Raw genomic sequence first — 15,848 nt, forward strand, 5'->3', positions numbered from 1 at the left:
AACCGTTGTATCTGTGATGTGGCTTTTAGCTATCCAGGTTAATGACTCGTGCTGCCGCTTGTTATATTGACCCTCTGCCCTCTTTTCACTTAATGGAAGTGAGAGGCCTCACTGTACATCTCTCTCTCTCTCTCTCTCTCTCTCTCTATATATATATATATATATATAATATATATATATATATATATATACAAATATCTGTCCATGTATCTACATATTTATCTGTCAGTCTCTATCGTTCGTTTTCCCGTTTCCTTCCTCCCCTCAACTGCGTCACCAATGAAAGGATACTGACCCAGTTTAGTTTAGCCGAGTGTTTTTTCGTCTGAAAGCACCCCCATTAAAGTGATTGATATGCATGGCAGGCGAAGGGGATGCTGGGAGATGGAGAATAGCCCTGAGGAATGAGCAATGTGGGGCGGAGAGAGTAGAGCCAGAGGCCAGTCACAGTCACACAGGAGCTGCACAACACGCTGCTGGCTGCCATCACCACTGACACCGGCTAAAGACAGCGTGCCAGGCAGACACACGCATGCAGAGAGAGAGAGAGAGAGATAGAGAGAGAGAGAGAGAGAGAGAGAGAGAAAGAGCAGCACTGCCCATCAGGCACAGTACTGCACAGGCAGGGGCATTGAGCTTTGGGTACAGGGAGGCAAGGTGGATGCAATGCCAGTTCTAAAAACTGCAGAGCTAAAAGGAATACTAAAATAAAAAGAGAAAAGTGGAGGACAGAACATTTTAAAGTCAGAAGTCATGTTTACTAATAAAGTATAATAATGGGAGACTAAAGTGTGTCTAGTGCTTTAGGTATGAGAAAAGCACTTTATAAATAAAAGGTATTATTTCGATGATATGAAGATATAAAGAGCTGTTGATCAAAAGTGACAGTAAATACATTTACTTTATGTTAATTAAAGAGTCCTGAAGTTTCCACAAAAACATTTAGCAGCACAACTGTATTGATGATAATAAGGAATGTTTCTTGAGCATCAAATCAACATATTAAAAAGATTATGGAAAGATCATGTGACACTGAAAATTCATCTTTGCCATCACAGGAATAAATTACATTATAAAAAATATTGAAATTGAAAAAAGGTTATTTAACTTGAATAATAATAATAATAATAATAATTATTATTATTATTATTATTTGTATTTTTACTCAAATAAATGCAGCCTTGGTGAGCATAAATAGTTGCCAAATTTGCCAAATTTAGTTAGAAAAGTTCACCAGCCCAGTTTTCTCGGCAACGCTGCAGTGAAACAAATGTAAACCGTTGTGCTGTTTTTATATACATTTTTTTCAGAATTCTTTGATGCACACAGATAAAAAGTGAAAAAAAAAAAAAATTGTAAAACGATATGTCTTTACTGTCACTTTCGGTCAATTTCATATATATATATATATATATAGAATATAAGAATTATTCATTTTATAATGGTTTTCTGTAGTGAAGTTTTCTAAAATGCATGTCATACATTTTATACACAAGTCACTGTTCTTAAAATATGCTGTGCCATTTCTGAATGTGTTGCTTCCTCAGAGAATAGAAGAGTGACAAGCAGAAATAAAATTATAATTGAATGCTCATGTCTGTCACCCAGACCTAAAGCTGTAGGTCAATGCTTCCTAATCGACATTTATCAATTTTTGTCCCTCATTATGACGTCAGTGCCTGGCTATTGGCTTTTGCAGGAGTGCCTGGTGACATTTGGAAGTGCAGAGTAAACGACACTATTAGCAGACAGTCTCCACCCATTAGCCTGGCTCTGCATGGGTCATCACATCTCCATCAGAGATTGTAATGTTCTCCAGTAGCTTAACACTGTAAAAAAATCCTTAAACCAGACACTGTTGCTGTGTTTCAAAATCTAGTGTGCTGTCTATCTAGGTGGCATTTTTAGGCCTTATAAATGCACTTTAAATGCAAAAAATGTTTCAAAATGTAGTTTTCAAAACTGTGATTGCTTCTAAGACACCTCTATTTTTCACACATATCTTCCACAAAGCCAGAATGCATTGCAGATACTTTGAGGGAAATGTTTTTTTATTCAGTTCTAAAAGGTGTTAATAGAAAATCTAGTTTAGGTATGTGCTTGTTTTGCTTTAGCGCATTGTCATTATAGCAACATGCTAACCACAAATTCTACTGTTAATCAAGTATCTTTTGCATTTCAAGTAAGGAGGGCTACTTGTGTGCAGTTTGAGTGACCATGCTGATGGAAAATATTTCAAATCAGTTATACTTGAGGTTCTCTTTTGGTTAAAAGGCAGGATTCTGATATAAAAACAGCTCACTTTTGGAACAGAGCTAATTTGTTTTCTTCTTTTTTTGAATCTGTAAACCTCAGATGGAAAAGTTCTGAATAGGGCCCTGTGAAGTACAACAGCTGCTCTGACAGATATCCAGCGGTCTGAACACATTCATCTTGTTTTGCTCTGAGCTCTCTGCCCTCCCAAGGCTGTGGTATCTTCTCAGTATTACAGATCAAGTCTGCTCTTGGGCTTTGTAGTTGAGAACTAGAGGAGAGTCAGACGTGATGGAAACTGCATTTCAATTATACTGTCTTAGGAACTTGTTAAAGGGATGTTTTGGCGTTTTGTTGAGAGACTGTTGTGTGAGTGACTTGTGAATCAGTGTTAGGGTCTCTGGAAGAGAGCAAAGATAGTCAGTGTGTGATGTTACATGTCTTTGTTAATTTTTTTTTTTTGTTTGTTTTGTTTTGTTTTGTTTTTTAACAAAGACAACTTTAATTCAGAAGAGAGTTTTGGCTGAACAAGGCCTTCCTTCAGTTTCCTGTGAACACTGAAATGATGTGTGAAAGTGAAGAATAGTATTGAATATAATTTTTGGGTAACACTTTAGTCTAGGGACCAATTATCACTATTAACTACTTGCTTATTAGCATGCCTATTATTATCATATTTGCTGTTTATTAGTACTTATAAAGCACATAATTTTGCATGACCATATTCTACATCCCTAATCCTACCCAATACCTAAATTTAACAACTGCCTTACTAACTATTAATAATCTGCAAATTAGGAGTTTATTGAGGCAAAGGTCATAGTTAATGGTTTGCTAATAGCGAGAATTGGACCTTAAAATAAAGTGTGACCAATTTTTGCAAGATGATGATGATGATGATGATGATGATGATGATGATGATAATAATAATAATAATAATAATAAAGTTAAAACTGTTGAAAGGCAGAACTGTATTGATGTTCCTCAAACATTAATAATAATAATAATAATAACATTTTATTAATAATAGCATAATTACATAATTAAAAATAACATTTAATACACATCATTGTTGTTGTTGTTGTTATTGTTTGTATAAAATGTCAGAAATAAACACAAATCAATAACAGCCCATTATTATTATTATTATTATTATTATTATTATTATTGTTGTTGTTGTTGGTGTTGTTGTTGTTGTTATTGTGTGTGTGTGTGTGTGTGTGTGTGCGAGTGAGCGCGTGCATGTGTGTGTGTAAACGGTCATTAATAAATATGTTTAAACATCCTCTAGCAATCCTGACACATCCAAACAAAATGAGTGGTATCAAGGTACTTTTTGGTTTTGCGATAGTTTAGTGGATATCGTATCGTGAAACATAATTAAGATACCGTGACAGCTCTAGCCCCTGTCCTCAAGACTATACGGAGGAAGAGGGAAAGATCAAATGTTTAATAGCAAATAAGACAGAGATACATGGATGGATTAGCATTCATGTTTAATCGAGAGGAGAGGGAGGGTGGAAAGTGGCTGTCATTACAGGCCATCTTTAGTATAGCTGCTATCACCCACTGATCCTGTTTATCCCCTGCTGTCTTTCCCAAAGAGTGAAAGGCTGCTATTTACCAAGGTTAGAGGTCCGTTTTATTTAAAACAGAGCTTTTATTTATGCCAGCGCCTCTTTTCTTGTATTCAGTGACTACGAGCTCAAAGGCTTCCTATGGTTATCATGCTAGCCTCATAGTATTCATAATAACTCTGTGCTGATCAGTTACTCAGTGATGGATGATGGGAGTTGTTGGCACAGAGAAGATAGCGGCTTCTTTAGGCCATAACAATTTGTCGCCTGTCAGTTTTCCGATGCAACTGATTCATCATCACACAGGATTAAACTAGAGGCACTCAAGCGCAGACAAAAACACACATGACGGAGCATGCTAAGATCCGGTGTTATTACCCACTTTAGCACAGACACACGCATGTGCCCATTTTGAACAAGTGGGCCTACCTGCCCTGCATACTAAGATTCTCGCTGTCTGGTTGGATGAAGGACGGAGGTCTTTCTCTTGGTATCAGGGAATCTCTGTAGCATTGCAATCTGCCTCAGACTTGTTGACCAATCTTCTTAGCCCTGTATACAGATAAACAGAAGCACAGATAAATACGTATATTGTCGAGATAAACATTATGTCTTCAGGTTATCCGTTCCACGTGGTGTAACTTTAACCGTCCCGTAAGACTCTGATTTCTAAGGCTGTTCAGGGGTGGTAGATGCATGGTTTTCATAGGGTCTTGTATATCTCACCCTATCTATGTTTTGTTCTTTTGCACGTATTGTCAAAGAAGGCATGCAGAGCTATTTGAATTGCATAAATAAGTGTCTTTTTTGGTGTACGGTTCTTAAAACAATTTAAAATAGCACTAAATGTCAGCTAATGCCACTGAAACAGCAAAGTCTGTTGAAACAGTTTTTACAGAGTTTGCAAGGCAGAACTGATTTGATGTTCCTCAGACTTTTTTTTCCCTGCAATTTCATGCAATTAATTCAGCTCAAACTGTTTAACATGCAGACTCTATTCCAACTATCTTTTGCAGACAACTTCAGCCTTAGGTGTGATGTAGTTATTTTTGTTTTTTATGAAATATAAAATTAAAATCTGAAAAATTCCCTTTGATGTACATTAATAGAATGTTCACCATTCAAATTTGAATCATTATTGTATTTGCATTTTGAATTTTAATTGGTCTTCTACCCTGCAATTATTTGCATAATAAATAGTACCTGGTCATATTTCGGCTTCACACTGCAAAGAAGCAGTGTTCTTTTAGTATTTTTAATATACTTATTTTTTATTCATATTTTCAAATAGCTTTTATATATTCCAGTTTAGTTTTCATTTTAGCTTAATGTTTAGCAATTTTGTAATATTATTTAGATTCGATTTATTTTTTATTTAACTTTTATTTTTTATTTATTTACACTTAATAACTGCAGTGCTTCAACTTAAACTTATTTCAGGTAGATGCCAAGGCAGTATTTCTAATTTTCATTTATTTAAAATTTTCCATCTAGTATTATATTTTATTTCATCTATATTTCAATTAACAAAAATGTTTTTATATGTTTATTTTTTTTATGCCGAACTAAAACACTTTCACTGTCTTCTGCTGCCAGAATTGGTAGTTCCTTTAGGAAATTCAAATCTAGTTCTATGTGTTACATTAGTATAATGCTGGTTCATCTTGTACAATATATTAATGAATAGGACCACTAATTAATTACTACAAGATTTGAACCCTCAACCTTTTGATTATCAGCCCAGATTTTTAACCATTAGACTCCAAAGAGATGAGTGAAATAAAACATGAGGAGTTTTGCCAACAGCACCAAAGAGGTAAATGCTAATAAATGCGCAGTCTCTCGCAGTGAAATGCTCAGTCTCCGCTGTGACACCGGCACAATTGCAAAGACGCTAGCCATGTTTCTCATTAGCACACAGCCTAGTGTAAGTCCCCGCTGAGGTGATACGATTCCTCACACAGTAATAAGCATATCTTATCTCCTGGGCGATACACATCCCAGCTCATTTTTGTTAGGAGAACTGTCCCTTCTTGCATGTTCATTTAATTCCCAATTACGGGATGTAAACCGCTTTATTCTACAGCAAATCTTCGTATAATGCAGTGCTTACCACTTAACGACACCCAAGCAAGCTCTTGGGTCGTCCTTGTTTGGGAAGCTCCTGGTAGGTTTGGAGGCTGATGATTGATCAGCGCCCTGTTTTGGGCTTTAGACTCCCTGACAAACAGTCCCGCCACTCTGCGATTCTCTCCCGACTTCAAAGATAACAAGTGTCCAGGGAAATTGAAGGACAGCGTTAGCATGTGCTAAAATGGCACTCGGTCTCTCCTGACGTGGATATGTACTGGGCGAATCAGGTGGAGCGTTGCGGCACGCATCCAAACAGTGGATCGAGGTTTTGTCTCGAAGGTCTTAGATGAGGGAACGATACGCCTCGGAGAGTTTCAACTGTTTGATTAATGCCGAGTCTGACTAAGTTCGTGTTAGGTTTTTCTTGTTTTCCCTTGTCCTCGCTCCCTGGTTCCACTAAGTGCGTTTCTTATTGTCATAATGAGTTATTGCGGAGTGAGAAGGAACGGGAAGAGAGAGAGATCAGGGATAAATGGTGGCTGTGCAGCGCGTGAGGCTGCAGAAGTAGGTTAAAGTGCCTGGGCTGAAAATAGACATGACTCCTATTTGCTGAGGAGCTTCACTCTGCCCTAGGGTGTGCTGGGATAGACGGCCTGTAATTCCCTATGTAATTTGCGTGCCGTCTATGGCTCTCAGAGCCAATGGGAGCTGTGGTATATGCTTTTTTAGGACAAGTCTTATGGTACGGCCGCTTAGGGCTGAAGGCCCGTAAATGGGAACAGGTTCCACCTCAGCATGTTCTCTGTGGACATGGCAGATGATCATATAACCTCTCAATGGGCGACATTTGTGATTAAATCTCACCCCATATCACCAGAATGATGGAGTCAGATTGAAAGTGAGCATTTGAGAGACAAGTAGGACCAGTTTAGAGTTAAAAAGATGTGTATGTGACTCAGATGGGAGAAGGAGGTTGATTTCTTGTGTGTGAGTATCATGGAGAAGCGTTCGTTTGGAGTTTAGTGCTTTTAGTAAATGATCTGATTGAACTATTAATGTATTTAAATGTGACATGTTGTGATGTGATAAAACTCAAGCAAAATGAAATGAACAAAGCAAGCAGCCTAGCGTCTTGTATGCTTGCAGTTGATAAATAGTCCAGCCACTTTATTTTCTCTGTTTGTCTGAAATGAAATTAAAGGATACGTTTTATTTTGATGGTCTCCTTTAGGCATTCTGTTGCATTTGCAACTACATGTTGACTAACTCTAATTAGATTATTAGTAGCGCATTAGTAGACTGTTATATTAGGGTTAGTAGAATCAGTTGACATTATACTTTCTTATAGTCAGTAGAATGTGTGTTGGAGGACCATAAAAATAATGTGTTAACTCAAATGATTTTATTATAAATATTGTGTTTTATTTTTAATTTTGTTTGATATAGTTAAAAATATATATATATTTTCAGCTTGCAATGTCTCTGCTCTCTAACCTGCTAATATAAATCATATTTTGTTTCTAACCTAATGTATACACTACTGTTCAAAACTTTGGGGTCAATAAGATTTGTTGTTGTTGTTGTTATTGTTTTTGAAAGATGTCTCGTATGCTCACAAATGCTGCATTATTTAATCAAAAAGACAGTAAAAACCGTAATATTGTGAAATATATATATTTTTTTATTAACTTTGTTAAAAGTTATAAATGTTATTCCTGTGATGGCAAAGCTGAATTTTCATCAGCATATCTCCAGTTTTCAGTGTCACATGATCCTTCAGAAATCATTCTAATATTCTGATTTGGTGCTCAAGAAACATTTCTTATTATCAATGGTGAAAACATTTGTGCTGCTGAATATTTTTGTGGCATTTTTTCAAGATTCTTTGATGAATATAAAGTTCAAAAGCAAAGCATTTATTTAAAATAAAATTATTTTGTAACATTATAAATCTAGTGTCATGCAGTGGCATACAGCCATTAACAAAATCAGCCAGCTCTGAGATGAATCACAGCGATACAAACTTTGATTTGACGCATACAAATCAAAATGTGAAAATTGACTCATTGGAGGGAATGAACTGTGCATCCCATGAATCCTTGGGAATTACATAATCTCATGAAAAACATGAAAATATTGATTTTGAGTATAAAATTATATATTTGAACTTGATTGCAAAATATATTAATATTTATGAATATATAAACAGTTTGAGAGTGTAGGGAGTTAATTCATTTTTACTGGGATTTTGGCTATAAAACATGTTTAAAAAAAAAAACAGTTATTCTAGAGTATAATAATTTTTCACACTATTCCGTTTTTTTTTTTCTGTATTTTGATAAAAAAAGTATATATTTTTAAAAAATCTTAACAAACCCCGAATTTTTGAATGGTAGTTTACCATACAACAAAAACTTTTGTGCCTTCTCTGTAGAGAGAATGAATGTGATTTTTCTTTCAACACCCAGCTGTTGTGCTCTATTCTCACAGAGGCTGATATTCTGTACATACACCCCAAGCACTTCAGTGTTTTCAGTTTCACATTAGGAGCAATCCTCCCATCTACTCTGCCAATGGCATTTCTGTGAGAAAGACAACATCTCTAGTCATTTTTCAGGCTGCTGGCTTACTAAAATGGTTAAAATTGCCAAACTGAAGCCGGCAGAGGCATAATGTTGGCAATTAATATGCCATGGACAATAGGCTAAGCAAAAGATGAGCGTGAAGGTTGGCAGCATCTCTCCCAATGCCACCTGTTACACCTGCACCTGCCAGTTTCAGTAAAAACACTGCTGCTATACCTCCACCCGCTCTGAGCTCTCTCCCACTCTCTAAGCTGTTTTATCGCCTCCTTTTCCCTTGTCTACCTTTCCTTTGCCCACAAACACTCACACAGGTTTACAGAGAACAGATGTGCACACATTGATACGCACAGTATGCGCTGTTGGAAGGCCAAAGCCACAAGCTTTAGGAATATTTGTTCACAAAGGCTGTTTAGTCATAAACGCTTTGTGCGGAAGCCTGACCGGTCCACACCTGGAGGCCAATTGAGCTGTAAGTGCATGAATGAGGACTTCATATTCAAGCCAATTTACAGCTTGTTCTAAACAGCTGCAAGCTTTATAAACGCAAACCTGTGGCCATTTCACAGGCTCTCCTAAAGAACATTCGATGTTATTTATTTCAGTCTCCGCCAAGGCTTTTTAAATCCATAATGTCAAGTGTTTTAGTCACAGAGAAGAGCTGATTCTAGTAAGGCCTGACTGGAAATCTAAAGATTTGTGTTTTTAATGGTGTAACACAGTTCGTAGTTCGGGAAGAAGGAGGCGGCAACCGGCGAACATGTAAACAAAACTTTAATAATAAAGTAAACACAAAATAGCGCCACAGCCCCTCGCGAACGACTGTCACGCACAAACAGAACCAAAACACTAAATAAAGTCCAGGCCTGGTCCTCTCTCGTCTTTTACTGTCGTAGCTCCTCCTTTTATCCTTCCGGAGCTCCTCCGTGGGACTCAAGACCAGTGAGTGGTGCAGGTTTCGCTCATTATCAATTACTCCACCGGCCTCGCTCCGTTCCCACGGCTCTCGGCCCCGCCCCCACTTGTCACAAATGGTAAGGCTACATAAAGAGAGGCTTTTGAATATAGAAACAGACCTGTGGAGTCTCATGGCACTGGAGAGAAATAGATTGTTGCATGTCGACCCACACCGGTCATTTCACCAATATTTATGACTGCCTTTGACATTATAGTGGCTATTGAACCATATACAGTGGGGTCTGAATATCTATGGTGTTACATTTTTGGTCACTAATCTAAAACGCAAATTTATGACACTGAGCATGTGATTTGAGGTGAATTGTCAGATACTTGTAGTACATTGAAACACAAGATGCTCTTCAGAAACAAATAACATTTTAAATTAAACTTTTCACACAAAATATTTGTAAAGCTGGTAATTATTAACTTTTTTGACAAAATATTTGTTTCAAATCAGCTTTATAGAAAATCATGATGGTAATGTTTGTAATATCACTTCATGCTTATGCCTTATCATCGCATTTAGCAGATTACAGATATATGATAATATAGTTTACATTTTGTGATGATACAAGCAATCAAGCACTTAAGGTTTGCTATATAGTACATACATCTTTATGCTGGCGTACTATATATGTACTGTGTATATGCGGATGAAGTTGGACATCCAACTTTGTTTACATTGCTGCAAAAATGTTTATCACACAGCTCTATATATGAAGAGATTTGATATATAATGTGATACATATTGCTTTACGTGAGTATAGTGTATATATGCAGGTAAAGTAGGTCATACTATATGTACATACATTTTTTTTTAGTAAATATCACTGGACTAAAATATAGTCTAGATTCTGTAATCAAGCAGTTTATATTTACTATATAGTACACACAGCTTTCTGTGAGTGTACTTTATGTATCCGGTTAAAGGGATAGTTTACCCAAAAATGAAAATTCCCCCATGATTTACTCACCCTCAAGCCATCCTATAGGTGTATGAAACTTTCTTTTTTCAGACGAATACAATCGGAGTTATAATAAAAACTGCCCTGGCTCTTCGAAGCTTTATTTTTGGGTGAACTATCCCTTCAGGGTTGGATACATTTTTATTTTATTATTATTATTTTTTAAACATTTGTTTACTTTTTAATTTTCATTTTATTAGTAAACTGTGAAGCATTTTCACTAGTGATCTCAGACTTTTGAGCCGCACTATATGTATAGGATTTATACTGTCTAGTTTGAAAGGATTATCGTCGTGGCCTGTGCTTGACTCCATTTGTGAGAGTCCTTCTGTTCAGCATGAAGTGTGTGAAGAATTAGATGAACATACTGACAGAGAGGGTTAAGCCTTTAGCTGGACATCACATATTGCTAGATTCTGTCTCAACAAGCCCTAGCTGACCCCTAATACAACTGAAGCTGTGCAGCTTGATGGATCACACAGATTGAAAGGTGGCATATGTCTCATGTTAAGCTTCTGGTTTTCTGATTTTGTTGTCCTTCCAACATGGAATCTCAATAACAGCATTTCTACAGGATTTTTATTTGACATCATGTATGCGATCTATATTCTGCTCCAATCAGATCAGTAAGTTCACTCTAAAATGAAAATTCTGTCATCATTGACTCACCCTCTTGAGGTTACAAAATGTTGCTAACCATTCAGTTTTGGTTACCATTGACTTTCATTGTATGGGAAAAACTCAAAATATCTTTGTTTATGTTCCACAGAAAGATAGTCAGTAATTTAGGTTTGGAACAACGTGAGCAAATGATGACAGAATGTTCATTTTTAAATGAACTGTGCCTTTAACAGCTATGACAGAACCTACCCTGATGCTGTGTCCCTGATTGCAGGAGACTTTAATCATGCCAACCTGCAGACAGTTCTTCAGAAATATTACCAGCATGCCTCCCGCCCCGTAAGAACGCTCTTGATTACTGCCACACCACTATCACAGCTGACTGCCAGACAGATCATCTGCCTGTGCTTCCTATTCCAAGAACCTGAAGAGGAAGAATGTATCCACAGCAACACTGGATGCAGGAGCAGATGAAGTGGTGTGAGTCAGTGAACTACACTTGTTAGTGATTCAATTAAGATACTATTTTTCTGTTTGTTTTATCTTAATCATCTTGAAGAATGTACTTAAAAAGCTGCTTTATTGAGTCGCTGTTCAGTATGGAAGCTTATTTCCACCATGGAATAAAAATATTAAAACTTTTCGCACAGTTGTGATTTTATACCTTACAATTCGCAGTTACAAGTTATAAGTATTTACATCTCGCAATTCTGACTTCTTTTCCTCTGTATTTTGAGTTTATATCACCAATACTGCTTTTTTCCCCTCAGAATTCTCAGTCTACATCTCACAATTTTTTTTCTCAGAATTATTTTTTTCTGCCACAGAAAAAGTTGCAACTATCTTTTTTATATTTGTATTCTGCAGTGAAAATTAGCTTCCATAGTTCTGTGTAATAAATGAAATAATTAGTTTTTACGATGATAACAACTGAGTTTAATTGACAGTCAGTGCATTGTGAGTCACACCAATACACTTTCATGCCAGAGATGAACATTAGTCACCAGTAGTCTTTTAAAATTGGTAGGCCGACACAGAATCTGTGCCTGCTAAATAAGCTTTACAAATTTCCACAGAACAAAAAAAAAAAAAATAGTTTAACTATAAATTCCCGGTGTCCTGATTAAAACATATTCTGAAGCGATTAGTTGCCCTAACTTGCCAACTAAATCACTTGTTGCCCATTCAGATCAAGAAAAGACATTTTGTGAACTAACATTAAGAGCTATGAAAGTACCTACCCTGATGTTGTGCCCCTGAATGCGGAAGACTTTAATCATGCCAACCAGCAGATGGTAGAAAGCTCTACAGATTTCCACAGAATTATTATTATCTCCCAAAAGCAGCACATAAAATAAAAAAAAGAAGTGTGGATTTACTTTTTGGCATTGACATGACCTTCAGGAGTAGTCTATCAGGAGTAGTAAGAAACATAAAAAATGAACACAATTTTCCTAATCTTTGTGTACCACAGTTTGTGGCATAGTCACAAAAACGGACAAATGAAAGCAGTAGGGATTTCTCACTACTCTATGATTCTGATATGTTTCTAGTTGCAAAGAAAAATACTGTGACCTGTATAATGATTACAGACTGATCCACCATAATGATGTGCTGTGAAGAGCTGGTGATGGGGCGCATTAACACGATGCAGTCTGAGTGATTAGACCCCCTGTAGTTCATATAACAATATAATAAGTCCAGTGAAAAGCAATTTCTTGGGATCTTCATGCTGCACTGACTCAACAGGAAGGCACTATTGTCAACATTTTCTTTGTTCTTTATTGATTACAGCACCACATTTAACACCATCATTCCTTCCAGACTGGAGAGAAAGCTGAATGACATTGATATTTTATTTTATTTCGTGTATTTTAGACTTCTTTGCATTTGCATGGTGCACTATAACATTAAATTGAACCCTGAACTGAACATTTATCTCAGTGGTAATATGAGGTTGCACAGATCTACCCATAATTATTGGTGGTAGGACTGAGTAGGAGGGTTAATCCAGAAACATGAGGCATGTGTTCATCCGTAGTAACCCTTCTCTCGGCAGAGATGCCTAATAAGCTGGAGCAAAGGGGTCGCAAGTGTTAAAGGGCTGATGGGGATAGAATGCCCACTTTAAGAAGAGAATCCAGCTTTGACCTGATGGGAAGGAGAGAAAATGAACCCAGGAGTATAAAAGAAGATAGGGTAGCATGAGGCTATTCAGAAAGAAGACCCTTGGCCTTTAGCTTTAACCTGAACAGAATGTAATCCTCTCCCTACTGCCCCTCTGTATTTTTTCCCCCTGCACTTTTTATCCTTCACCCAACCTGCAGCTGAATGTCAAGTGTTTACAGTGTCTTATTTCTCTCTCTGCAGTTCTGTATGAGGGGCCGTACAAGCCATAATTCATTCTGGCACTCTCACACACTTACATTCTCCTTTCACATACATATATTCTTGCTTTCACACACTTTCATTCTCCTTTCACATGCATATATTTTTGCTTTCACACACTTACATTCTCCTTTCACATGCATACATTTCTACTCTCACACACACATACATTCTCCTTTCACATACATATATTATATATATATAGAATGTATGTATGTCTGAAGAAAATATGTGTATGTACGAGAAGAATGTATGTATGTGTGAGAGAGAGTATAGCGGAAACGGAAGGAGTATAGTGGAAATGGAAGGCGTATAATGGAAACGGAAGGCAGGTCAGACGCGATCAGGGTCACCGGGACAGGTCATGATCAGCATGGCTGACGTAGATGAGGCGGCCGCATAAGTATTTCAGCAAGCTATTTGGATTAAAAAAAAAATAATAATCATCGTGAAAAGGTTACATGGTCTCGTCCCTTGAGCGAGTTGTGATTGAGGACGCGGGCTCAGCCTCAGTCGAGTTGCCAGATACACGCATTATAAGCGTCTATGGATTTTTTTTTTCCCGGGGTGTCTATTTACACTAAGTGTAAATAGCCTGCCTTGTTGATAGAGGCTATTTACAGTAGCTCCACCCGTAGTAGATGGTAAAGCGCGCACCGTAGTCTTTTTGACGTGATCGACCCGGGTTCGAATCCGCCTTTTACCTAACTTTTTTTCTTCCTTTTCAAATCTCATATCACATCAGAAACGCATTTATTTTCAATAAAAATGAAGGAAACAATCCCTCATAGTTCTGACATACATTCCTGCACACACACACACACACACACACACACACACACATACATACACACTAGCATTTAAAATTTAGGGTCAGTAGCTTTTTCCTGTTTTTTCTTTTTTCTTTTCTTTTTTTTAGTCTTCTGATTACAGAGGCTGTTTTTTTAAATACGGAAAAAAACTGTTTAAAATTATGTTTTATTTTATTTTATTTTGTGATGGCAAAGTAGAATTTTCAGTCTTCAGTGTCATATGGTCCTTTAGAAATCTTTGTAATATGCTTATTTGGTGCTATATTTCTTCTTATTATCAATGTTGAAACTATTGTGCTGCCTAATGTTTTTGTGGAAACTTTTTTTTTTTATCAAGATTATTTGATGAACAATGCTCAGCATCTAATATCTGAACTCTAATATCATCTAAATATTTTGTGTCAACTGACACTTTTGAACAATTAAATGCCTCCTTGTTAAATAAAAGCATTAATTTTCTTACTTTTGAACTTTTAAACAATAGTGTATATATTAATTAGTGTATATTATAATATTTACTCTTTTGCAGTGTCACACTTTTATCCAAAATAATTTTACTGAAAATCATGCTGTGTAAAGCTTGTCCCAGTTAGCAGCTTTAACCAAGTGAAGTGGAGCATAACATTTATACATTTTATATTCTGCATAATTATTTGCTTTGAAACTGTACCAGTTCCAATGTTTTATGTTCATTTATTAATTCATCTGGTAAGTAGCCATGTTATTAGCAGGATAACATAATGTCACCAGGTCATTATCACAAAATAAACCCCTTCAGGCTGATTCGAGGCCATCCTGTTATCCTTCAGGTTTATTTTGCATTAATGACCAACTGACTGTATCTTATCCCATACATTTACCATAAACATCTCACAATAATCTTCCTTCTCTCCATTGAATCTTTCCAGGGTATGGGGCCCTCCAGTATGCCGTCTGTGCCCCTCATGGTGGGCTGTGGCATATCCTGTACGGCTTTACTCATTCTGCTGCTCATCTACGCTGCCTTTTGGAGGTGAGTTCAACAAAAACCCTGACCCACAGCCAGCAACACAACACAGACCTACAGAGGACCCCTTTTGAATGTAGCTTCCAGGTTCTGCTGTCCTCTGCTGATAATAGGATATTATGTGCTATTTTTGCACTATTCCCCTTGTTTACTTCCCAGTGCTCTCACAGGTACACTTACAGTCTAAAAGATTCATTTTTCAGTCTGTAGCTTCCCACATAGGGTTGCCCCTGCTGGGATAGAGCAGCTGGCATGGGGTAGATCTAGAGTGGGCCAAAACTGCAATTAACAATAATTGGGAACAAATGAGGGATGGCGGGATCCGCCTGTGGCAGGACAGGATTATGTGGAGAGTGCTAGTGAAGGCTAGCATGGTTGCTAACAGCTCTGTGTGGCAGATGGCCCAGGACAGTCACATGATCAGCTAACACCGTGTCCAGAAAAGAGCCAACATGCTGTCAAGTGCTTAGTCAAGTATTTATCTCCTCAGAAGAATGACTCTAATTTTTCCCTGATTTTTTTTGTTTATATATTATAAATAAAATAATAATAATAATAATAATTATATATATATATATATATATATATATATATATATATCTCACATGCTT

The 15,848-nt window shown here is 36.9% G+C and overlaps 1 protein-coding gene and 1 long non-coding RNA gene across 4 annotated transcripts in view; both read left to right on the top strand.

The window, feature by feature from the left end:
• LOC107670015 (uncharacterized) overlaps positions 1-15,848 on the top strand; it is a 718,471-nt gene that overhangs the window by 252,965 nt on the left and 449,658 nt on the right. The gene's annotated exons all lie outside the window — the stretch shown is intronic.
• The window catches only part of LOC107669951 (adhesion G protein-coupled receptor B2-like), a 303,770-nt gene that overhangs the window by 224,546 nt on the left and 63,376 nt on the right, over positions 1-15,848 (top strand). For all 3 annotated transcript variants that reach the window (XM_016462397.1, XM_016462388.1, XM_016462399.1), the window contains exon 17: positions 15,140-15,243. In XM_016462397.1, the coding sequence (XP_016317883.1) occupies positions 15,140-15,243 (104 nt within the window). The remainder of the gene's footprint in view (positions 1-15,139; positions 15,244-15,848) is intronic.

This window comes from Sinocyclocheilus anshuiensis, unplaced genomic scaffold (genome assembly GCF_001515605.1).
Source record: "Sinocyclocheilus anshuiensis isolate Anshui unplaced genomic scaffold, SAMN03320099.WGS_v1.1 scaffold253, whole genome shotgun sequence".
Lineage (NCBI taxonomy): Eukaryota > Metazoa > Chordata > Actinopteri > Cypriniformes > Cyprinidae > Sinocyclocheilus > Sinocyclocheilus anshuiensis.